The sequence below is a fragment of the Camelus dromedarius genome, chromosome 17 (genome assembly GCF_036321535.1).
Source record: "Camelus dromedarius isolate mCamDro1 chromosome 17, mCamDro1.pat, whole genome shotgun sequence".
Classification (NCBI taxonomy): Eukaryota; Metazoa; Chordata; class Mammalia; order Artiodactyla; family Camelidae; genus Camelus; species Camelus dromedarius.
Genome location: NC_087452.1, coordinates 2,189,681 through 2,215,317, shown reverse-complemented (window position 1 = coordinate 2,215,317; position 25,637 = coordinate 2,189,681). Strand labels below are relative to the sequence as shown.

General features: G+C 56.4%; 1 protein-coding gene across 2 annotated transcripts in view; it reads left to right on the top strand.

Moving 5' to 3' along the window:
- Positions 1 to 25,637, top strand: part of IQSEC1 (IQ motif and Sec7 domain ArfGEF 1) — a 284,665-nt gene that overhangs the window by 79,624 nt on the left and 179,404 nt on the right. The window contains exon 2 of one of the 2 annotated variants that reach the window (XM_064496174.1): positions 3,763 to 3,792. In XM_064496174.1, the coding sequence (XP_064352244.1) occupies positions 3,763 to 3,792 (30 nt within the window). Of the gene's footprint in view, positions 1 to 3,762; positions 3,793 to 25,637 lie in introns of those variants that run through there. The other variant, XM_064496182.1, reaches the window with a different exon arrangement.

Here is a 25,637-nt window from a genome sequence, read left to right as displayed (position 1 = left end):
CCCTGCGGAAAAGGACCTGACATTGGTGCAGCCACTGTGGAAAACAAGATGGAGATTCCTCAAAAGATTAAAAATAGACGTACCTTATGATCCAGCAATCCCACTCCTGGGCATATATCTGGAGGGAACTCTAATTCAAAATACTATATGCACCCCAGTGTTCACAGCAGCACTGTTTACAATAGCCAAGACATGGAAGCAACTTAAATGTCCATCGACAGATGACTGGATAAAGAAGCTGGGGTATATTTATACAATGGAATACTACTCGGCCATAAAAAAGAATGGAATAATGCCATTTGCAGCAACACAGATGGACCTGGAGATCATCACGCTAAGTGAAGTAAGCCAGAAAGAGAAAGAAAAATGCCATATGACATCACTTAAATGTGGAATCTTTAAAAAGACACCGTTGAACTTATTTACAAAACAGAAACAGGCTCACAGACATAGAAAACAAACTTACGGTTACGAGGGGGGAAATGGGGGCGTATAAATCAGGAGTTCAGGCTTACTACCATCAAGCTAATTAGCACATCGTCCTTTCTGTGGCGCTGTGTGCACCTTGTGTCTGTCTCCTGGGGAGCGTCCGCGGCACGGCATGTGTTAGGAGCTGCAGTCATCCTGCTGGGCGTTGCCTCTCTAGACTCACCCGTCCTACAGAACTAGGCCTTTCACCCTTGACCAACATCTCAGAATTCCTCCCACCCCAGCCCCAGCCCAGTGACACGGGGACCTCGTCTCCTCCCGGCCACCTGCTGCAGGGAACACACCACCGCTTCTGTTCGGCATCGTCTCCTGGGCTGTTTATCTTCCTGACCTTGAAGTGCGCGTTGGCCAGCTCTTTCCCCAGGCCAGCACAGCCCCAGGTAGTTAAGCCCCGGGGCTGGGGCACGCACAAGCGAAGTCAGAGCCAGCTGTGCCAAACGCCGCCGCGTGTGGCCGGCGCACGTGCCTGGAGGTGCTCGTGAGCGTGTGCGTTTTCCTGGAGTGCGGCCCGTGGCTTTGCCCAGATTCGCTGAGGGGTCCCACCCAGAGGGATGCCACAGTCATGACGATGGTCTGATTCGAATCCCTCTCTGTGCCGTGGCTGTGGTGGGGGGAGGGGGACGGTTTCTCCAGCCTCTCCGAGCCCCCCTCTGAGAAGCCACGGTTTATCGTGTGTCCCACTCACCACCTGACTTAGCCGGAGTCTGGGAATGCAGGCACCCCGACTCACCTACTCTTGTGTTTTGTGTTTTCAACTTTCTCTTGGGGGAACCGTCAAACATACACGGAAGCAGGCAAAGCGGTAAGAAGACCCCCGCCGTGCACCCAGCTTCAGCCGTTACCCGCTCGCGGCTGGCCTTACGGCATCTGTCCCCCGACTCCTTCCGCCTTTCGCATTTCTTTTCAATTTTTCCTATAAACCAGCACCTGTACTGAGGGTGCTTGTGTGCTAAGTATGGGGGAGGGCGAGTTTTCACGCCGCCAGCTCACCTGTGGAGCCCCAGCTCCTAATTCCGATGTGCGCACGTGTGTCCTGCACACGCCGGGTGTCCTACAATTCAACCCAGTTCTGCCACTGTCCACTGGAGGCCGTGTCAGACCCCCCTGAGGAAGGGCTCAGCCCCACAAGGCTGCCTCCACGTGAGGTGCCAGTCGCAGACCTGGGTATTTCCCTGTGCGTCTGACCACCAGGCTATAAATCAGAAGCTGCCAACACCTCCTCCTTGGGTTCGATTCATTTGCTGGAGCGGCTCACAGAACTCAGGGAGCCGGTGTATGCACCAGATGACTGGCTTATGATAGAAGGATGTGAGTCAGGAACAGCCAGGTGGCGCACTGTGGGGAGGGTCAGAGCTCCTGTGCCCTCTCTGAGCGCACAGCTGTCCCAGTGTCTCCTCGTGTTCCCAGACCCAGAAGCGCTGACGCCTGTCCTCTTGGGTTTTGGGGGAGGCTTCATTACATAGACGTGACTGATCACATCATTGGCCATTGTGGGTGATTCGACCTCCAGCCCCCCTCCCCTCCCAGGAGTCGGGACGGGGCTGAAAGCTCCACCCTCGGGTCGCTGATCGGTTCCCTTGGCGACCAGCCCCATCCTTAGGTGCTTTCCTGAGTCACCTCCCCAACATGAACCGGTCCTGGTGGAAGGGGCTTGTGAATAACAGGACACCGTTTCACCTTCACGGCTCCGAAGCTGAGACCAGAGACCACACGTTGTAACACGTGATGCTCCCGGTGCTCTTACTGCTCAGGAAATGCCGGGCGCCGGAACTGTGGGTGAGGACCCAGTACATCTGAGAAGTGGCTTCTGGCCATCTGAGTGGCCAAATACCTATTTCTTATAGATCAGAGTATCGCTCCTGGGTAGCCAGTCCCCGGTCAGGAGTCACACAGCAGGAGCGCCTGCAAGCCCTGTGTCCCCTTCCGTCACCCCCATCACCTCTGCCCAGACTTCTACACGAGAGTCTGCTTTGCTGGCTGCTGAGCGGGTAGGGTTGGCAAGTCTGGGCTCAAAATGCACCTGGGCGCTGGCCAGTCGTGTGACCGGCACTTACACAGCCTCCGGGACCCTCCGCCCCTGTCTATGCAGGGGCACCTTGCTGGACCTGCCAGGTGGCTGTGAAGATCACTGATGCCATGTGTCAGCCCAGCCCAGGGCCTGGAACTTAGGACCAAATAAGGAGTGTCTCTCCTCATCACTGTCCTTGGCATTATTTCCAGTTTTGTGCCTGTGCTGAGACAGGAAGTGGCCTGTGGCTGTGGCAGGTGTCGTGCGGCCACCACGAGAGGCGTGGGCAGCAGTATCCAGGCACCAGCAGCAGCGTCCTCCAGAAGCGGCCCCATGCCGGCCAGTCCGCCAGCTTGAAAGGCACCCGGGGCAGCGTCTTCACTGACACAGCGGGCGGGGGAGGGGCAGGGCGGTCTCCTGAGACCAGCACGGCTGGCGCAGGGAGAAGCGTCCCCTGGCCTCCGTGCTGACGGGGACGGGCAGCCAGTCTGCAAGATGACCAGAAAGGCAATTTGCCCAAAGAAAAGGCGCCTGACTCTGGGTTAAGTGTGTTTTTCTTCCCCAGCCTCTGGCCATAAAACCCATCGGGGGTGTCCAGGGATTAGATCCGCGAACGCGCTCGCTCTCACCCTTGGCCCCTGCAGGCGCGGGGAGCCCAGCCGCGTCTTTAGCCCTGAGCTGTGTGCGTTTAATCCCCAGTCCCTTGCCCTTGGTTTCTAGAGCGGACGGCGGTGCTGCTGACGGATGCCGCGTGTTTCCTCGTCTCTGAAAGTTCAGGTGTGCGTGATACGATCTAATTGTCCAGTTTCTTGACATTCAGGCTTGTCTCCTTTGTAAAGCCGTGTAATTGATTTCTGGGTTCTTGAAAATAGAGCTGGGAGTGGAGAAATATGCTGCAAATACCAAGCAGGGGAGGCGGCGGGGCCGGCGCACGGCTCGCCGTCGTTTATTCAGTCACTCATTCGTCCGTTCAGTCCCTGTCTCCCAGAGCCCAGTGCACAGAGTTCTGGAACCACAGCCCCCCAACTCTGGGGTTGGTCCACAACTCCTGGGAAAACAATGACAGTCGCAGGGAGGGGCCTGAATGTCAGGGGAAAGGAGCCTGAAGCTTCCAGGGGTGGCCGGGGCTGGGCTGGGGCAGCTGGCTGAGGGCTGGAGGAGGGGCCCCGGGCGGGGGGACTCCTGGGCCCCGGGCCGCGCGTCCTCACGCGGGTCCCCTGCAGCGGACCGTCTGCGCTCTAATTGCGTGTTCTCTCTCGTTGCAGGTCTGAAGGAGAAAGCGCCCGCAGTGTCAGGTATGCGTGTCATTGGCCTCTGTCCGTGTGTCTGCGTCCTGGGAGCGGTGGCACCGGTGAAACCATGTGCTTTGCTTTCTCTCCGATGAGGTCTGGCCCTGCCCACCGCCCGGGCACCTTGGTTGTGCTGTGCTGGCAGGTGTCCTGGAGCAAGAGGGCCAGCTTACCGCAGGGGCTTCACCTGGCCTGGTGGCCCTTCCCGTCAGGGCTGATGGAGGTTCTCCTGGGCTGTGACCCATGTAGGACCAGAAGCTTCCCAGCGCACAGCCCCTGGAGCCAGGCTGGGCGGGTGGGGCAAGTCTCCTTGGGGGAGGCCGGTGGCCTTGACGGTGCAGGCATCTCCACGGTGCACGGAGCAGACTGATGTGCACGTTCCCGGACTTGCGGCCGAGACCCCTCCACCTCCCCGTGCTCCCCACCCTTCTTGGGGACACTGCCTGGGCCAGGCCAGCCTCAAGGCTTGAGTTGGGGGACCAGGAAGGCCGTGGGGCCTGGCAGACAGTGGCCTGTGGTGGGAGAGGGGCAGGAATGAGAGGCAAGGAGGCAGTTTCAGAGTCACTGGCAGCAGATGGGGTATCCGCATCTTCCCGTGACCAGGCTGGGGAGAGAAGAGCTCGTCCCGGGCCTGGAGCTGGGGGTGTCAGGCAGGCTGCCTGCAGAGCCAGAGACAGAGGTGCGGGTGGCTGCATACTTGGGGGCTTCCTGGAGTCAGCAAAGTCCCAGTTCTGTACCCAGGCACTCGGCCCAGGAGACACGGGTGGGGTCTCAAGCCAGGGAGACAGAGCAGGAGCAGCTGGGGGCAGTGGTCACCCTGCGCATGAAGGAGCTGGAGGAGATGCCCTGGGATTCAGGGTGTCCAGGAGGTGCAGGAGGAGGCCCGGTGGATGTTCTGGGACAGCCCAGTGCCCACAAAAGCTGCTTGAGGGGGGGCCCGAGGCCCACCCTGGAGCATGGGCAGCCGTGAGAGAGGAGGGCGCCCTTGGCCACTGTCGGGGAAGAGGCCAAGGTGTGCTGTCTGTAAACAGAGCCAGGTGCAGGAGAGTGTGTGCCTCATGTTACATTTTGGGTAAGAAAAAGCCAGATATAAGAACGTGATTTCTTACTTATAACGTTTGCATAAATGAGCAGTGGCAGGTGACACAGGCAGCTGTTAGAATGTTCCCTCTGGAAGTGGGGACAGGAATGGCCTCCAGGCTTTTCAAGGTCCCTGGGCTGTGAGTGGTACCCATGTATGACCTCTCAGAAAATTCACTGAAAATCAAGAACTGTTTGTGGCGGGGGCGGGGGGGATTTCTGAGTAGTGAGCCTCCCATCACTGGGGGTATGCAACTGTGTTGGAAGGGGATTCACACGGGGGTAGGAGGCTGAGGTCCCGCTGGCCCGCTCCTTGCCCCTTTGGGATCTGATAACCCCCCTCTCTGTCTGACACACTCAACGATGGCTGAGATGGGGCCCTTCACCAAGATCTCCTGAGACCGGAGAGTTCAGCTGGGCTCCTCACGTGGGGTGCAGGGAGATGTGGAGGTGTGTGCAGGATGAATGAACCCGCAGGATGGCGAGCGTCTGGCCCACCCCCCAACCTCCGCCTCAGCATCCTGTGTGTGGCTGGTGGGGGAGGCGGCGGGGATGTCAAGAAAGTGGTTTTTGAAGTCAGTGCTGTTGAAACTGAGCCCTGAGGAGGGAGGCGGATTCTCCGTGCGGGGGAAGTGGGGGACAGCTCATGCAAGGACCCGGGGCCTGGTGACTTGGCTGCGTGGTGGGAACAGGACGCGGGTGGGGCTGTGCGCAGAGTGGAACATATGTTCACAGCTCGGGCCAGACGGTTCTCAGCGGGACGCTCGGAGCTGAGGAGCCGGGCAGGGGGAGCTCTGCCGGCAGTGGGGCAGGGAAGGCTGTGTGTAAGCTCTTCAAGGCTGGAGACCCCACCCAACGATGCCGGCCCACGTGGCTGGGTGCTCTCCCGGGGCCAGACCTTCAGGGCTCGTGGTGAGACAGACTGCTAGCACTTGAAAGTGCCGGGTTCGGGTCCCGACTGGGCTCCGTCCTGTGCCGGGCCTGTGTTTCACCCCGGGCTGTCGACACGGGCGTCAGGCCTGGGCCACACGTCCCATCCTTGGCTCCCCAGTAAGGCCCTCCCTTTGGTCAGGGCCGGCAGCCCCCAGACTGTTCAGATCTGGCCCGCTCCCTCTCCCCGGCTTTGGGTCACTGGCCCCAGGACGGCTGCGGAGTTGGTTTTCGAGGGAAGAGTATTTGTGAGGTTGCCTACAGAAATGAGCCCAGGCCCTGCTAGGTGTCCTCTCCATGGTCCTCTGCCCTCTCAGGCCCGCCTGGAGGGAGTTGGGCTGAGGGGGACCCCCTGCTTCTCCTGCCAGGGTCCCCATTGCGAGTCTCAGGATGTCTCAGCCAGCACCTCCCACCTGTGCAGCCTGGTTTTCGGCTGAGGTCCCCCCCACACCTTCTGCTCCCGCCAAACGGTGCTGCTCTCCCGTCTAAATGCATCCACTGGTTCCCTGCCTGCCTTCTGGCTTGTAGATGTGTACCCTGGGCTGTTTCCTCCACCTCCTCCACTGGGCAACCTGCGCCTTTCTCAGAATCCCCCCAGTTGCCGCCTCCCTGAAGCTGCGGGGGCCCCGTGGCTGAAGTGCCACCGGCCCCCCGCCCCGTCCGCCCCTGGTGTTCCACGGCTGCTGTGCTCACTTCGGTATCTACGTTCATGCCGCTCTGTGTCCTGTGACATGAGCACTGGTCTTGCTCCCCCAGGCAGAGTAAGGGGCCCGGGTTGAGGCCCTGGGACATTTCTGGGTGGGGCCAGCACACGCCAGGCACACAGCAGGCACCCAGGGCCTCAGCGGGGTGAACTCACCTTGGCGGCACCTACAGCCCCGGCACGACGGCCTCAGAGAAGAGGCGCAGACTCCTGCTTGTTTAATTGGATGCAGGACCCGTAAATACTTTCAGGCACTGAACTTGGAGGGAAAAGGAAAAGTGGACCATTCACCCCGCTCGATGGAGAACCCCTGCCGCCCCCAAACCCACAGCCAACCCTCCCTGCAAATACTGGGCAGAAGGGACCACCTCTCGTGACTCAGAGAGACGGCTCCGGGATTTCATTAGCCTAAGTGAGGTGCTCATGGGCCAGCGTGAGCTGATGGTCTTTGCTCAACGTGAGGGCAACGGTCCCTGAGGGGCCCCCTGTTTCCCACGCACTCCCCGGGGTCCCTGCGTGGTGAGGTGATTTCTCTTTAGACGCAAATGATCTGAGGCCCCCCCCCGCCCCTTTCTGCTTGGCCGTCCAGCCCCCTGGAGCAGCAGAGAACGCTTTTGTCAGGAGAAGGCTGTTTGAGAATCCGGGTGCACTGCTCTTCCCCGAGGCAAAACATGTGCGAGATCAGATGTATTCATTTTCCACAAACGCAATGAGTCATTTTTGACCATTTTGCAAACGTAGGACTTTGCGCCTTGTTACCGGGGAGTGTGTGTCTGCTTTTTGCTTATTCAGGGGAGGCTCCGGAGGACCCGGACTTGGAGCCCTTTCATGACTTATTGAGGGGGATGAGGAGAGGTTTGCAGAGTTTGGCGTTTGAAAAGAATGAGTAACTGCGCGGAGGGCCCAGAAGGAGTGCCGGTTCTGCGGCTAGGGGGCGGGGGCTTTCTGGGGGTGAGCCATTATCTTTTCTTTTTTCTCCCTGGCTTCCATCAGCCCCTTGAAGTGAACTCGTGGTCACATACGTACCATTTAACGAGTGTTCGCCGCGGGTTGGGGCCTCGCCCCTGCGTGAGGGTGATTAGCCTCATTTGTCCAGCTCTGGGAAATTGAGGCTGAGAAACACTAAGCAGCCTCCCTGCGGTGACGTGGTTTTCAAGCGCAGAGCCAGGGTGTGGAACACCCGACCGCTCCGAGTCAGAAAGGGTTTTGTACAGCGCTGTATATAAAACAGATAAACAACAAAGGCCTAGCGTACAGCACAGGGAACTGTATTTAATTTCTTGTAATAACAAATAATAGGAAAGAATCTAAAAGGAAAAAGTACGTATGTATGTATATCTGAGTCACTTTGCTGTACACCTGAAACTAACATTGTAAATCAACTGCACTTCGATAAAAAATTTAAAAAAAAAGAATCGCCTGTGGGACTTGCTGAAAATGCAGATTTCCAGGCCTGGTCCTTACCATGTCTGACTCAGAAGGCAGCTGGGTGGCTGCAGCATTGTGCTGTACACCAGGAACTGATACGTTGTAAATGACTATACTCTGATTTAAAAAAAAAGAAAGAGGGAGGCAGCTGAGAACACTTGCTGTGCTGGGTTCACAGAGCTGAACTCTCGCCCCAGGACAGACTGGGAGCTGGTTCCAAGCCAGAGAGATGGGCGGGGGTGCTGGGGACACCCTGTCCTGCAGCCTGTCCGGAGGTGCTGGACTCGGGGCTGAGCAGGTGGCCTCAGAGGTGAGCACACATTTCTTAGAAATGGAAGTAGAGGCACGGCGTGGGGGTGGGGGTGGGGGGCACAACTCTGAATCCAAATCCTTTCTCCTCGTCTTCCCCGCTGTCACCACGGCTCGGACGCTGAGCTTGCCAGGCCTCAGATTTCACAATCCTTCAGCAGTCTGTAGTGAGCACCTGCTGTATGCATGTCCTTGGGCGAAGCACTAAGAGCATGAAGCCCAACGAGATTCAGTGAACACCTGCCACCCCCATGACGTGGAGCAGAGGCCTCAGCCCGCAGCCCACGGGCCTCTCAGCTAGGCTGTGGGTGGGGCGTGTGTGACAGGTGGTAGCGCTCAGTTAACGTCCTCTTGCTTTCCCCTCACCTCCTTGGAGTCCGGGGGGAGGCTGGAGGGAAGCCGGTGGTTGCCTGGGCGGGAAATGCCCTGGCTTGGGGGACGTTCCATTCTGGTTCTCCCATCCCCCCTTCCCTCCTCTGGGATTCTGCTTAGAGCTTCCTGAGCCTTCTTGTCCCTCGGGTCTGGCTCTGACCTCCCATCTCCTGAGCGGTTTCCGCAGGCTGGCCTTCCTGTTCACCAGCACTCCCTTCAGCTGTGTCCCATCCACTCTGGGCCCATCCGTGGGGGGCCAGGGCCCTTGGGTGGGGTCCATGTGTGTTCAGCCTCGTTCTGGAAGCACCGCTGTTCGTCCCTGGACACAGGAAGTAGACCTTACAGGGACCAGATTTGAGTTGCTGGGCAAAGAATTGGCTTTGATATTTTAGAAGAATCTAGAATTCTGGCTGGTTGTCTCAGAAGCAGCCTCTGGTGACTGTCTGGAGGGCGGGCCAGAGCTGTTCGGGGCGTCGAGGCAGGGCCTGCCTCGCGCTCAGCTAGGAAGTGTTCTTTCTCCTGAATTTTCCTGGACGAGTTTGAGCAGGATCAGAGTAAGTTGTTCTTTAAACACTTGGAATTCACCAGTGGAGCCGTCAGTCGGGTCTAGAGGGTTTGTGTTCCATCGCCGATCCAGCCGCCTGACCAGCTGTGAGTCTATTCAGATTGCTGCTTGCTCTGTGGCTCGGTCCTGGCGGGTCCTGTGTGTCTAGGAGTTTACCGTTATATCCAGGTCACCCAGTCTGTAGGGAGTGCAGCTGTCCATGGTGCTCTCTTACAACCCTGTTTGTTTCTCTGCAGCCAGTGATAATGTCCCCACGCTCATTTCTGAGTGTAACGATTTGTCTCTTTTCCTCTTTGTCACTGTAGCCGACCGTCTTGTCAGCTTTGTGAATCCTTCCGAAGAACCTTCTGCTCTTGCTGATTTTCTCTGTTGCTTTTCTGGTCCCTGTTGTCTCTGTTCTAGGCTTCCGTGTCCGCGTCCTCCTGGTAGCTTTGGGTTTCCCTTCCTAAGCTGTATTGAGCTGAGGTCTTGTTTTGATGTAACCATTTATAGATAAGAATTTCCCTCTTGGCCCTGCTCTGCTGCGCCCCACGTTTGGTATGTCCTGTTCCACTCTCCGTCGTCTCTAAGTGCTTTCCCATTTCACTTGTGTCCTTCCTTGACACAAGGGCTCTTGAAGAGTGTGTTGTGCACTTCCCACAAACATGTGAACTTTCCACTTCTCCTCTGTTGCTGGCTTCTCACCTCATCCCTCTGTGGTCGGAGAAGACACGCTGTGTGATCCCCATCTTCTATGGTCTCCTGGGGTGTAAACCGCCGTCTGGTCTGACATACGGTCGGTCCCGGAGGGGGCCCCGTGTGCGCTGGAGAGGAGTGTGTGTGTGTGTGTGTTGGTGGGTGGGGCTGTGTGTGCCTGTCGGATCTGGTGGCTCATTGTCTTGTTCAAGTCTCCCCTTGCTCACTTGCCTTGTTGGGTTGTTCCGTCCATCGCTGACCGTGGGGCACTGAAGGCTCCGACTAGGAGGGAGAACCGACTGTTTCTTCCTCAGTTCTGTCCATTTTTGCTTCATATATTTTGATGGTCTGTGATTAGTGCGTCAATGTTTGTCTTCTATACTTCTGTACTGAGCCCCGTATCAATGTACAGTGTCTTCTTTTCTCTTGTGACCTTTTCTGATTTAAAGCCTGTTTGTCTATAGTTAGAACAGCCACCCTGCTCTCTTGTGGTTACTGTTTGCATGGACTGTATTTTTCTGTATTTTTCATGTTCCAACTTTTTGTGTCTTTGGAACTAAAATGAGTCTCTTAAAGATAGCGTGATTGGATCATGCGTTTTCATCCGTTCTGACAGTCTGTCTTCTGCGTGGAGAATTTAATCCATTTACATTTAAAGTAATTACTGACAAGGAAAGACTTATTTCTGTTATTTTGCTGTTTGTTTTCTATACGCCTCATGGCTTTTGTCCCTCACTTCCTGCATGGCTGTTTCATTTTGCTCTTTGCTGAGTTCTTGTGGTGACCCATTTTAATGCCTTTCTCCTTTCCTTTGGTGTATATCCTGTGGCCCTTTTCTTTCTGGTTACCGTGAGATTACAGTTAGCATCCTGAAGTTCCAACAGTCTGACGCCTGCACTCTTAATTCCTAATAAAGTAAGTATCAGTCTCTAGCAGCCCACATAAGCACAAAGCTCTTTGGGTCCTTTATTTATTTTTAAGAGTAACGGGGTCTTGAGAGCAAATAGTGAGGAAACCACTGTGGTTTGTCCCCAGCCGTGACTGGTCCATTTCTTGTTCTGACCTCACAAGACGCCCCTGGGATGGAATTACAGGAAACCTATCCACGCCCACGCCGGCCAGGCCTTCGGTCCCTACAGCCCAGGAAGCTGCGTGTGGTGACCGGCTGGTGCTGGACGTCCACCACATCACCATCAGCTTGTTTTTTCCTTTTATCCCCTCCATGTTGTTTGTTTATTTTTTCCTGTATTATTTTTCTTTTTTCCTTTTTCTTTGTTCATTTTCTCATTTTATCTTAGATTTTTCCTTAGTGTGAGTATTTTTAGTACAGTCAGAATTGTTCATGTAATTGGACAGTTTGTCCAGTTAGTGTAGTTGCTAAGGGTGGTTAGCATTGTTAGTCTAGGCAGTAGTTTTGTCAGCATAGTTAGCACCGTCAGTGTTAGTGCTAGTTAGCATAGTTAGTGTGATCGGCGTTGTTAGCAAGCATAGTTCGCTCTGTTAGTTAGTGTGATCAGTTGGCGTAGTCAGCAGGTCACCACGCTGCAGGGCCTCCCCAAGGCCTCCCCTGCTGACAAGGAGGCTCATACTGACTGTCGCCAGCTCCTCATGACCACTGGCCAAGGTAACTTCACCAGGCGATGTTGGCTCGGCACATTCTTTTCACATTCTTTTTTTTTTTTTAATTAAAGTGTAGTTGATTTACAATGTGTTGATTTCTGATGTACAGCGTAGTGATTCAGTTATACACACATATGTATTTTTCTTTTCATATTCTTTTTCATTATAAGCTATTACAAGATATTGAATGTAATTCCCTGTGCTGTACAGTGGGACCTTGTTGTTTATCTATTTTCATACAGTAGTTTGTGTCTGCTAATCCACAGCTCCGAACTTATCCCTCCTCTCCTTCCCCCCTGGGAAGCATAAGTTTGTCTTCTGTGTCTGTGAGTCTCTTTCTGTTTTGTAAATAGGTTCATTTGTATTATTGTTTAGATTCCACATATAAGTGACATCATATGATACTTGTCTTTGTCTAACTTACTTCACTTAGTATGATCATCTCTAGGTCCATCCATGTTGCTACAAAAGGCATTATTTTACTCTTTTATGGCTGAGTAGTATTCCTTTGTGTGAATATACCACAGCTTCTTTATCCAGTCATCTGTCAATGGATGTTCAGGTTGTTTCCATGTCTTGGCTATTGTAAATAGTGCTGCTGTGAACACTGGAGTGTATGTGTCTCTTCAAGTTAGGGCTTCCTCGTGATACGTGCCCAGGAGTGGGACTGGCCCAGCACCTTCTGGCTGGGACAGAGGTGCCCGTCAAGATCTTTAAGAAAAATCAGCTCCTCTGGCCTCCAGGCGTTTTTCCATGAAGACCACAGCATGAAGGTTTAAATCACCCAAAATCACAAAGTTATTTGTGGTGACTGACTGGAGGAGACACGGTCAACCCTTTACAGGACCGCAGCCACAGGAAAGACAGGCCCGGGCACATGGCAGCTGGTCTCTGCCCTGCAGCATGGCCACCAGAGGGGACGGGACGCAGGGAGCTGGGGCCAGAACACCTGCTTCTGAGGACGAGGTACACGTGAGAACTGCAGACTTTGGCCTCAGCAGTGAGTCATCGGCAGAGCCTCTCATCCCCACCGGCTCCACCAGGAAGAAGGTCAGCGGCCTGAGGTGGACCAGGAGTCAGGGCAGAAGGCCACAGAGCCTGCCAGTCCCCCGCCCAGCCTGGGGCCCCCCTCCACCCACAGCACCAGCAGCAATACCAGCAATACCGGAGCCTCAGGAAAACCACCTGCCCCAGGGTGGGGCCCTGGGCAGCCAGAGGGTGTGACCAGCCTCGCCCTCCGGCAGCCAGAACCTGCAGGGTGGCTGGGAGAGTCCCGAACTGTATCAGGAAACACCACAGCACGGTGAGCCCAAGGCTCCCCTCTGGATGCATAAGTAGGGAGTGAAAGGGTCACCTTCCACCGGACAGGACACCTCTGGCTGCAGGTGCCCAGTGGGCTCTGGGAGGGGAGAGCCCCGGAGTCAGGAACGGAGCCCCGCCAGCGATCCGCCAGCAGACGCAGTGAAAAGCACCCCCAGCCCGTGACTTCCAGCTGCTTCCTGAATTATGAATTGCATAATGCAATTTGTCTGGTGGACAGTCTTTCATAAAACATGACCTCAGGGCAGAGAGAGGTGGGTGGTGGGAGGGAGCAGTAAGAGGGGTGGGGCAGAGTCACCCACTCACGTGTCTCCCGACGGCCGCGTCCGCCTCACAGGGCGCTGGGCACCAGCTTTTAGCTGGTCACGTGGCCACCCACGAACTACAGAGCTCCAACCGCCTCCGCAGCCAGGCTGGTCCTGTGGCCACGCTCTCCCTCCAGGGCGGGAAGGGAAGAGACTTGTGCCAACTCTAGGAGATGTCCCAGGAGAGAGAAGCGGACACCGAGCTCTGAGGCGGGAGCCCCATCCTGGCCAGGGGACAATCTGGGATGACTGGGCATCAGGGGGAGGAGCTTCCTGGACCAGCCCTGGGCTGTCTGCCTCCAGATCAGGGTGAGGGAGATGGGAACTTCCATTTGCCACTCTGTGTGGGGCCTTCGTTAGAGCAGCCGAGCCTCACCCTAAGCAGGACAGTGGTCTCAGAGGGGACATCTCTTGTGGTTCCCCTGGTCAGGCAGCTCCTGGGACCACAGCTGTCTGAGGTTTCCAGCCCTCTCTTCTGTGGGTGACAGCCAGCTCCCACCCACGCCCCTCCACATGCCCCGGGTGCTTCTCTGGAAACCCAAAGTGTGAAGATGGATGCTCCCAGCTGAGGCGGCAGGAGCCGACACCTTCCAGGGCACCACCCCAACACGCTCCCAGTGATGCACGCAGCTTGTTTGGAAATGCTCTGCGCTCTCTCTTTCTCTGCTAATATCTGCAGATTCTAATTAAATAACTCCGGGAACAGGCTGTCTCCTGCGCTGTGTAACTTGATTATTGCTGGGAAGATGAATTCGGAACTGACAACTTCCCCGCTAAGCTGACAGGTTTAAAGGCTTAATTTGAAAAACCAACCAAACCCCCTGCACAGTCTGCAGGCAGAGACTGGGGCTTGGCTGGGCCTGGCCCTGAAATCTTTGTTTGGGGAGAGGGATATTTAGGACTCCCGGGTGTCTGGTCCTGTCCATGCCATTTCTTATCGGCCCTGCACTTACAGAGCTCGCAGTTTTACAGGCAAAGGAACTCTAATGTATACTAAAATATTAAACTTACGGAGGACGCGGTAGAAAGGTACACTGTTCACTCGTTCACTCGTTTACTCTAAGTGTCTGCAGAGTGTCTTGTAGGGCTGGCTTAAATAGAGTGTGTTCGTAGAGAATTTGCCTTGAGCACCTGCTGTGTGCTTGGTCCCCGGCTGGGAGCTCTGGGGACTGTGAGGAGGAGCAGGAGCCCGAGTACCTGTTCACAGGAGACCGCGTAACGCCAGACGAGGAGGCTGGGAGGCAGAGAGCTTCTGGGCTTCAGGGAGGACACGTGTGACGGGGGGGCGGGGCCGGGTCTGGCGTGGCCTCAGAGCATCAGCACAGCGTGACCAGGTGGGGACAGGGACAGGGTGCGGTGTGCTTCGTGGGAGAGCGTGTGCTGTGGCTCAAGATGGTGGATGTGGGGGTGTGACCCTGTCCCCCTTCCTCTGTGATGATGGAGATGGTGATGAGAACAGCTCTCCTTGAGCCCCCGGGGGCCCCATTACTGCTCCTCTGTTACAGACGAAGACACTGAGGCACAGAGAGGGACATGGCTGCCCAGGGTCACAGAGCAGGGAAGCCTGGCTATAAGCCAGTCCCCACAGTTTGGGTCCTTGACGACTGGCTCCATGCTGCCTGCAGGGATCCCGGCCTGAAATGGACGTTGAAAGCAGTGTGACCCCCAGTGCCCTACCTGGTGCCAAGTTGCCAAGTCAGGAAACAGCCCTCCATAGCTACTTGCACGCCCCCAGGGACAGGGAGCTCACTGCCGTTCCTGGAAGTTGGCTGGGCCTCCCTATGATTTGGCCCAGGACAGCCCAGGAGAGACTGGGGCAGCCACACGCCCCTGGAGGCCTCCGGTCCTCAGCTGAGCAGCTTGGGTCCTTCCGAATGTCCCTGGCAGGGGGCCTGATGGGGGTGACAGCCATGCAGGCTGGCGTGCTGCAGAGACAAGGAAACGGTGGGCACAGTGCAATGTACATGCAGACGATCAGATATTCACTCAACAAACACTGTTTCAAGTCTTGCAGGGTCGTTGGCCTGGGCCTGGGTGTCCAGCAGTGAAGACGGCACAGTCCCTTGAGCTGCCGGCCTCGGGGGAAAGCAGTGCTCAGAGGAAACCGACCCCCCGCGCCCCCACTGTGCCCCCCACAAATCATCGCACTGAGGCTGCAGCCTTGGGTCTCAGTGGAGCGTAAAGGCAGGCAGGGGACACCCAGAGCGGGCACTGACCATGAGCCCAGGCACTGGAGCCGGATGGCCTGGGCTCCGTGATCTCACCTCTCTGTGCCTCAGTTTCCTCATCTGCAACAAGGGGTGGTAATTCTGGAATTTCGTCAAGGATTAAGTGAGTTTCTGTTTCTAAGGCCCTTAGGATGGTGTCTGGTCATGGATCAGGCTGCTGCGCCCCTCCACAATGGCCCTACTGTAAGGCAGGGTCTCCGGCCCCCATTTTAAAGGTGAGAAAACCAAGGCTGAGAAGGGTTATGAGACCAGCCTGGGCTCGCGCCTCCTCTTGCTGCACTGGTGTCCCCGTTCTGCCCAGCTCTCCTGCGTTCACCTCAGCTCTCTGTCCCCGGGAACCACCCAGCAAAGTAGGTGCTGAGAATCTTTGAGCAAATTCGTGCGTAAATGCAGACAAACCCTCTCCCCTCCTTGGGCTCTCGGACCGTGGACTGGACGGGGATACCGGGCTCCCCGAGACTGCTCCAGGAGGCACAGCGGTCTGTCACCCCACACGGTAGAGGATGTGGGGGCCAAAGGCGCTGGAATAACCCAGGCTGGGGGATGTCTGGCAGGGAGATGTGGAGAGGCACAGAGAGGCCCCTGGAAGACAGTTTCCAGGCAACCGAGGAAGGGAATGAGGATGCCCAGGAGGGGCAGAGGCCCGAGTCCGGCCTGGCACCGCCTCCTGCTGGACACTGAGTGTTGGTGAGAACTGGGAGCAGCCCGGCCCTCGCTGGGCCTCCTCTCCAGTAAAGGGGGGAGGAGAGAAGGAAGCCAGGGCGGCTAACCCCCGGCGCTGCCCGTGGGCCGGGAGCTGCTTCAAGCATCCGGGAGAAGGCGTTTACAAATCACATATCTGGTAAAGGGTCAGCACCCGAAATACGTGATGAACGCATACAACTCAACAGCAAAAAGCCAGGCAGTTCAATTCAAAGGTGGGCAGAGGATCTGAGCAGACATGTTTACAAAGAAGACACGCAGATGGGCAACAGGCTCGTCCACACCGCTGATCAGGAGGGCACTGCGAGCAAACCACCACGGGCGGGGCGCGTGCTCAGCATGCACGAGGTCCTGGGTTCCGTCCCCAGTGCCTCCACTACAAAAAAGCACAGCGAGGTGTCACCTCACCTGTCAGGATGGCCATCTTCAAAAGACAAGAAATAACAAGTGTTGGTGAGGATGTGGAGAAAAGGGAACCCTTGTGCGCTGCGGGTGGGAATGTAAACTGGTGCAGCCACCGCAGAGACCAGTATGGTGGTTTCTCAAAGAAACGGATCCAGCGTCTCCACCTCTGGGTGTTTGTCGAAAGGAAAGGAACTCACCACGCAGAGAGATAGCTGCACCCTCATGTTCACTACGGTGTTATTTACAGGAGCCGAGACGCAGAAACAGCCTCAGTGTCCGCAGACAGATGAACGGATGAAGAAAATGTCAGATGTACACACACACACACGCACATCTAATTCAGCCGTGAAAAAGGAAATCCTGCCGTTGGCGACAACATGGACCTTGAGGCCATTATGCTGAGTGAAATAAAGCAGACAGAGAAAGGCAAACACCATCCAGTCTCACTTATGTGTGGCATCTAAAAGCAAAACCAAACTCACAGACACAGGAAGCAGGTCGGGGGCTGCAGAGGTGGGGGGGGCACTGGGGGACAGAGAGGAGGGTCAAAGGGTGCAGACTTGCAGGTATCAGTGAGCAAGCCCTGGGAGGTCAGGGACAGCGTGGTGATGACAGTTAATCATACTGGATTGTGTGTTTGGAAGTTGCTGAGAGAGTCGATCTAACAGTTCTTGTCGCAAAGGAAAAAATGGTAACTCTGGGAGGTGATGGATGTTCACTAAACTTACTGTGGTGATCATTTCACAGCAGGGACGTATCGGATTATACCGTACCCCCTAACACAACGATCCATGACAAGTGCATCTCAGTTTAAACATGGGAGAGCAGGCAGAGTCTGGACTCCCTGTCGCCAAAGCTGCTTTTGCCTTGAGGCAGCAGCAGGGGGCGGTAGCTGTGACAGAGCCGAGACCGGAGGTCCCGCAGAGCCTGAAACAGTTCCTCTGGAAGACAGAAGATGCAGCAGCGACAGAGCGTGCCCGGGTGCGCCCTCAGCCCGGCCGTCCCATGCTCTGCCTCTTGCCCCCTTCAACCCCCTCCCTACCCTAAGAGGGAAAGTCTTCAACATTCCCATTTTTCAGATGAAAAAACTGAGTCTCGTTCTGCTTTTAATAACTAAGCAAGAGCTGGAGCCGGCTTTGAACCCCCGTGTCCTGGTTTCAAAGCCACATCTGAACCCTGATGCCTGGAAGGCAGGGTTCAGGCACTGGGGACCCTCTGCCTTCCACACTTACAGCCCAGGCTGCTGGGTGAACACATTTAATCCACGTACTCTGCATCTGCTCCTGCTGCTGCCTGGGGCTTCAGCCGCTGAGGTTTTATAGGTGAATCATCACCACCCGCCCTGCCCTCCTGTGGGGCGGCCCCTCCTAACCTCCTTATTCTAAATCTGAGCTCCCAGATCTGCAGAGCCGCACTGGAAGTGCCCCGCTCGCCTGTGTGGAGGTGTTGGCGTGGGAAGCGAGGGGCTGTTCGGGGAGGCCTCTTACACTGAAGGCGACACATGAAAGGGACAGTGTTTATGTCCATAACAGGACTCAATTTGAAGCTAAGAACGTCGTCCCAGAGAGGATAAAAGCCCGGAGGCTGAAGGTTACAAGATTGCTGACAAAAGGGCTTGACGACTGGGTCGTAAATATGTAATTTAATTTTAAAAACCAGCCCCCTGGATGATGACCATTTGCCCTTTAAGGCCAGAACTGACCACCTGGCCCCTGGGCACCCCTTAGTTCTGGGATATGATTGTCTGGGCCTGGGGGAGTCTTAACTGGGGGTGCTGTCCTCTCAGTCATGGGCACACCTGCCCACATGTGCACCCGTGGACTGTGGTCCCCGTGCGTCAGGGCACTTCTCATGCCCGGCCCGAGAGGCCCAGGTCATAAGGAAGGAATGACACGTCTGTGGGAGTCACACTTGTGCCCTCTGCAGGGGTGACCATCGCACAGAGAAGAGGCTTCCAGGAGGGGTGCTGGGGTCAGCCGGACTTCTGAGCCCCTTGGTTTAGCAAGCATCCTGGCTGAAGTCATACAGCGGATGCTGGATTGGGCTCCCACCCCCAGCTCACCAGCAAGCCCCTTGCCCATGTCCAGCCTCAGTTTTCTCCTCTGTAAACTGGAACACGGTCACCTCGCCCTCAGAGGTGGGGGTGTCCTGTGTAAATTACAGCACAAAGCGCTGGGCTGCTTTGGGCACCCTGGGGTGTGCGGGTCCAAGGCTGGGCCGGGGCAGGTGGGAGAGGCGAGGTGGGGGCCTTGCGGCCATGACAGCAGAGCTGTCTGGGAATCAGGCTGAGCGCATGTGTTCTAATATCCAGAAACAGGTAGCTGCCACCAGCAAATCCATTAGTGAAGGTCGCGTTTACTCTCTCTCATCAGTTACAATCATCTGTTTGAACAGAGGCCTCTGGAGTCTGTTAGCGACATGATTGCCTGTCACAGAATGGCTCTGCTCGGCCCCTGAAGTCCAGGGGCTCCTGCACCCCTGTGAGCGCACACCTTCTCCGGTCCTCACTCACTTACTCTCAGCAGCTCCCCGTGGTCAGGGGCCGGCCTCGCTCTGGGTGTAAGACTTCCAATGAGCCCCGCCCACCTGCCCCACCGGCCTGGGTCCCTGCAGCCCTGGGCCACCGGTGCCCCCAGGTCGTCCCCTGCCCTCCGCCTGGGCTGCTCCGCCAGCCCTCCTGCCCCTTGTCTGTGAACCCTCAGCTCCCCTGTCACTTCCCCTTGATGGGAGGACCGTGTCGGTGGCTCACTCAGCATCCTCTGCCCAGCCCAGCCCGCCTTCTTCCTGCAGATGCTCAGTTAGGAGGAGTCACGGTTGGTCCAGGCTGTCGTGGCAGCTGCTCCCCCCACCCACTAGTGATTGGTCAGGACAAGGTCTCGGGACCCAGTTCCGGCTGGTGCGATACTAGAGGAAGTCTCCAGGGGCTTCCATGAGAGATTGTCCTTCCTGAAGACAAAGAGGTGATCAGGGAAGAAGGGCCCCCTTGCTTCTGGCATGAGCGCTAACTGAGGAGGTGATGGCTGGAGTGGAGGCAGCCATACTGCATCCATGAGGGAGTGACACCAACACCCTGGGAGTGCTGGAGTAGAGAGGTGGTAGCATCTGAGTCCCTGACATTGTTGGGCCACCAGACCACCTCCAGACCTCCCATCTCTCATCTCGTCCTTAAACTTTAGATGTTTGGTGTCTTTGCAGTTTAAGCCACTCTCAGTGGGGTTTTCTGTCACTTCAGCCAAGCACTTAACCAACTGATACAGACTTCAACTCTCAGTTAAAAGTTCTGTCTTTAACCAGTTCCCCAGCAGACTTGGTTCTCTGCCCCTGTCCCTCCACCCTTCCCCCCGTGAGAGCAGCTCTTGGGCTATGGTGCCCTGTCTGCCTGGCTGGCTCGTCTGTATTTCGTTTGTAAACACATCAGGCCTTTTCTTCTCTGTGCACCCTGAGCCTGCACACAGTGGGCCTTCAGAACCGCAGGGACCCTGACCCACCCCCACCATGGCCAGAGCCCCCATTCATCAGAATGCCTGCGGATTCGCTTCAGCCCAAGCACCACTGCTGGACCCCGCGGGCTTCCGCAGCCCCTACCTCGTGAAGAGTGAGGCCCCCTGTAAACCCAGCTTCCCGGCTGTCAGACCCCCCCCCCACGTGCCCAGCGCTGAGCTGTGGTCTCTCCTGCGGCAGCCCCGGGAGGCCACGGTGTGGAGAAGCGGCTGCCGGAGCTGCGTTTCAAGGGAGACGTGGAAAGGGTGTGTCCAGGTGTCTAAACCCTCCCCTTCGTGGCCGCTGGCGGCCCCGGGGCAGCGGAGCGTCCGCGGCCCTCGGTGCCTGTGATGGCCGGGCTCCGCGCTCCCTTGCGGCTGCGGAAGCTGCTGCTACACACACCTCTTTCTGGCCGTTTGTGAATCCCAAGTCCTCCCACCCGTAAAGGCAACTTTGCGGCTCTGGAAGGGAAGTAGAGGGAGCCACGTGGAGGGGAGGGCAGACGATGTGGAGGTCCCCCGGGCGGGCCCCTCCCCCCCTCCCCCTGCTCCCTGCCTCCTCTCCCTGCCCCCCTCCCTGTCACGGATGAAACTGGTCGTGGGAGAGTAGAGACCCCAGTGTGTTGATGGGGAAGGGTCCCTCTGAGGCAGGCCCAGTGGGGAGGCCTCTTTCTCTTGAAGTTTCTTTTTACTCTTTGAACATTTGGGGACATGAATTGACTCCCCTGGTCATCCCGTCACTGATCTGTCACTTCCCTCAGCTGCTCATCACCTTACTAATCCGTTGGTTCCGACTTTTATTTAGCTCTTGCTTTTCTGTTTTGTTTTTTAAAGAAAGAAGGGAGATTTATTTGGAGAACACCAGGGAACCCAAGAACACACAGAAAACATATTAGCTGGTCTTCCCAAAAGACTGGAGCCAGCAACTGGCAGGACGTGAGAAACCAGGTCGGCTGCGTTTCTCCCGCCATCCCGGGGCCATGCAGTCTCTCACCACTGCTCCTCCCGCGCATCTGCAGACCCTCCCGCCTTTCAAACCTGTTGCTTTCTCTCCATCTCCACTGCTGTGACCCTGTGGTGCTAGCCTTTCTGTCCCTGGGAAGCTGAAATGGCCTCCTGGTGTTTCTCCCCAGATCCAACCTACTAGGGCTGGAATGATCTATTAAAAACAGATAATTCACTCCGTGGTTTTCCACTGCTCCTGGGATAAACATCAAAATGTTCAGCCAATGTGGAGTTGGATTACGAGTCACCCATGTTTAGTGCCCTTGGCCGCAGTGCCCCTCTCGTCCAGGATTCTACAGCCCTGCCCCTTGTTACTCCCGGGCACAGCAGAGGGGCTCGTGGACACTGAAAGAAGTGTGACCAGACACTTCAGAACCAGTGCATGATTTACCACTTCGTTTCCCTTTTCCCTGGCAACAGGAGTATCCACTGAGAGACTGCTCTGTCGGCCTGGCCCAGAGGGAAGGTGGCACGGGGCAGAGCCATGCAAACATAAATAAAGCTTACTGAAGGCCACTGAGTTTGGGAATCATTTGTTACTCAGCATAACCCAGCCTAGCCTAACCGATACATGTAATACGTGAGCTCTTGCTGTTGCCCCGTCTCTTAGCTAAAGACCCACTGGCCTTTCATAGTTGCACGAGTTGCTCCCTCCCACCTTGGAACATTTGCCTGTTCTTCTCTCTCCTGGGAAGGTTATTTCCACCCTCTTTTTCTTGGTTAATATTTACTAACCAGTGAGATCTCAGTTTAAATGTGAGGTTCTCAGGAAAGGACTGTCTCATCTGTGTTCAATGTACCTTGAATTCACCTTGTTTGTCATTAGATCCCTTTTGCTAAATTATAAGTTCCAGGAAGACAGAGTTCAGGTATTCAATGCATGTGTTTTGGAGGCCCTGCTCCACCCCCACTTCGTTCCAGAACTCATGCTGAGGGTCTGGATGCGACCAGAGTGAATCAGCCGTGAGCCCTGTTCCCATAAAACCACCTCACGGCGGGGGAGACACACAGCAGCAGCAGTGTTTGCACCCACTGTGATCATTTTAGCAGGAAACAAGTGTAAAAGAGACTGGAAGGAAGGCAAGGGAGACTGCCTGGAGGAGGGGGTATTGGAGCCTGTTTAGACGGAGGACTTGGAGTTGTGCAGGTGGGGGGCTTGCTGGGGGGTGGAGTCGGGGGACTGTAGAGCAAGAAGGAGCGTGCCCAGAGTTTCCAAGGCTTGAGAGCGCCTGAGCCCAGGAGCGGGGGGGCTGGAGCAGACGTGAGCGTCTGGCATCTGTGTTCCTGTGAACACAGTTTTCTCGTTTCGGCGCCTCTGCAAGTGCAAAGCAGCTGGTGGTGTTTGCTCCTTGGAGCCTGCGAGCAGTGGTGATGACAGCGGGTTCCAGGCCCTTCCACATGCGGGTGTCGTGGCCCCTGTGCTCTGGGGGTCAGGTGGCCCCAGGTGGGCCTGTGGCTTTGTTCCAGGGCAGGGCCGCAGCAGGCGGCTTTGTCTCCGCCCTGTTCACTGGAGGTGTCTGGGTGCTGTAAGTTCCTGCCCTTGTTTTCTAAGAACCCACCCTGATTCTTTCCAGTAAATCAAGATGTCCTGGGCCTGCAGCCCCAGCGGTCATTTGACATTTGCATAAGATGAATAAAATGGAAGCAAGATGAATCACCAAAAACACCATGTGCTGGATATAATGTCTCCAATGTGATGTCATTATTAAAGTATCCTGCAGTTCTCAGGATGCAACTGGGCCAGTCCCGCTGCTCGGGGACAAGTGACCGCGGTCACTCAGCGTCCCCTGCTCTGGGGAGGGAGACATGTGCACACAGGACTGGAGCTTCAGGGCCCCAACGGGATGCAGCAGAAAAGGCTCCCGGCCCCCCAGTAGGTGGGAAGGTGGGCAGTGATGCTGGAATGTCACTCCCCTTCATGGCTTGATGTTCTTTGTTACGAGGGTGAATGAAGTGTGTCCTCACTCCCCGCTGTGAGGCTGATATGGTCTGTGGACAGTGCTCAGAAACACCCCCCTTTTCGGAGGACTCGTTGTCCTGATGGTTTTACTGATTTCATACCAGCTGTGAGGTGGAGCCTGGGGGGCCCCTGACCTGGGGGGACCCCTGCAGTCCTGCCTCCTGGGTCTTCTCCCTTCTTACTCTTTTCACCATTGCAGTTTCTGGTGTGTACAAGGGCCCCGGAGAGCCCAGTGTTGTGACCCTTGGATGCTTTTGTGGAAACATGAGCACAGAGGAGGGGGAGTCCACAATGACCACGTGACCATGCGGGGTGACCCCGACATGGAGGGCAGGTGGGACTTCCCGAGGGCAGAGTCTGTGTCACCTTTGGAGGTCCCACTGCACACAGTAGGGCTGGTGGGCTGGGGCATTTCCCAGCGTGCCTTGGCCTCTCCCTCCCATAGGCTCCTCTGAACCAGCATGGCGACATTTCAACATATTTCCCTTAAAGAGGACAGTGGGGTGACCGCAGGACACCCAGGCTCTGTGCCCTGGAGTCCCGGTGGCCTAGGTGTGTTTTACCAGGTTGTGCTAAGTACTCGGAGAAGAAATAAAGCAGGAGGAGGGTGGGGGGTGGTGACATGTGCCATTTGGGAAGGAGTAGTGGCTTGGGCTGTTTGCTAAAGCAGTGCAGGACATAGGCCTGAAGGAAGTGGGGAGGGATCTGTGGGTGCCAGGGAAGAGCATTCCTGTCCAGGGAGCTGCACGTGCAAAGGCCCTGAGGTCGGGCTAGGTTTTGTGGTTTGGAGGCTGGTGTGGCTGGAATGGAGTGAGAGAGCAGGAGACTGGACCTGGGGGGTAGTCAGGGGCAGTGAGAGCTGTGTGGTTGCGGGAGGAGACTGGATTTTACCCTGAGTGTCCCAGGAAGCCACTGAAGGCTTTGAGTAGGGACAGTAAGCAGGAGAGCCCAGAGGGGTTGGGCATGGGGTTGCCAGGTAGACTGTATCTTGGGTGTAACTGTGTAGACTGAGGCCTGGGGTCCAGTCCAAAGGACAGAGCCCTGAAGACAGCTAATGTGGGGGCCAGGAGGCAAGAGCCTTGAGGCCAGTCCATCTGCCTGCAGCCAGGCCTGCTCGTAAATCCCAGAGCCTGTGCACGGAGGCTTGAACGCTCAGAATTCTGGGCTGCCCCTATCAGTTAGCGTCTGCTGTGTAACAGCCACTCCAACATATAACAGCTTATGACAACAACCACTTACTAGCTGAGTAGCTAACAGATTGGACAGGTCTCCTGGGCGCCCTCAACCCTGCGTGGTCCAACAGGGCAGCAGGGCCCATGTTGAGGGTCTGCTGACAGCCGGCTGCTGGCTGGAGTGACCGGGGCAGTGGTGACTGGCTGTGTGTCTCTCACTCTTCCAGGAGGCCAGCTGGGCTTCTGCATGTGACGTGACAGGCTCCCAGGAAGGTGGGCACATGAGGCCACAAGACCCCTTGAAACCTGTGCCCAGTAGTGGTGCAGCATCCTGGCTGCCATGTCTGTTGGCTGGAGGCCGGAGCAAGTCACAGATACAGCGCAGCTTCAGGCGGGGGAAACTGGGCCCCACTGCTGCAAACAGCTGCCTGGTCGCAGTGCACAGGGCGTGGGGACGGGGAGATGGCGGGCACTGCAGTCCCCTCCAGACAGCTGGAAAGAGGCCTGCCACTCTGGAGGCAGGCCCTGGGCAGGAAGGTGACCCTAGGAGGGAATGCAGAGGACACTTCTGGGGGTTCAAGGGCAGCATGGTAAGGTGCTTAGTTTCCGGTGACGGTTTCTGCTGCCTGAATTCTGACTTACCCAAAATAAATACTATTAGCATCAAAATAACAAGCCAACTGGGATGTGACAACTGAGGACACAGAGCAGTTTCTACGCTGTGACGGTGCAGGAGGAAGATCTTCACGGCTTTCCCGTGCACCGCGGGGGTGGGGTCCGGAAGGCCAGGGCATGAGGTGGGCCCACTGAGCCTCGGGGACGGAGCCCACGGGGGCCTCCCCGGCCCTGGCGGCCGGTCGGGCGGCCTCTCCCTGGGGGGCAGTTTGGAAGCCTTTGCAGTCTGAGGTTGTCTGTTGTATTTAGAAACCCGAGCATCCCAGAGTCATAAATTACCTTGAACTAGTTTGCTAACCCGTGTGACTCATGGCTCTTCAAAGCGGCCAGTTATGTAACTGGGTGAAGAAGGCACAGCCTGGTCCCCTCAGAGAGTCAGGGCTGAGCCAGTCCTGCAAGGGAGCCGGCCACCCAGGACCGCAGGGGCCAATGCGGGGAGATGCTATGGGTCCATGCAGTTCACTGGCATTTCCATGGAAACACATCCCAGCAAGGAGGAAGGGTTTACGAATTAATGAGGCCGATTCGCACTCCCAGAGTGTGGCCATGGAATCTGTGCCACATGGAAGGGGCAGAGGGGGCCATCTAGTTCAGCCTTCCCCTTAGTGTCCCTGCCAGGGGGTCACATCCAGTGCCTGCTTCCTCCCTTCCAGGGGTGGGGAGCGCATTACCACTCGAGACGTTGCACATCGACAAGAAGTTAGCTTCCTGCTGGTTCCAGCGCTCTCTTCCGGGGGCACGTGTGTATCCATGCCTGAGACAGCCTGGACAGAGTGACAGGAGTGACAGGAACAGGAGTGACAGGACTCCTGGCAGCCAGGATGGCTCCTCTAGCCTTTCGTTCACCACCACGGCCTCTCTGGACAGAAGAGGCTCTAACGGAGCCTAACATGCAGAGTCTCACCTCGCACTGCAACC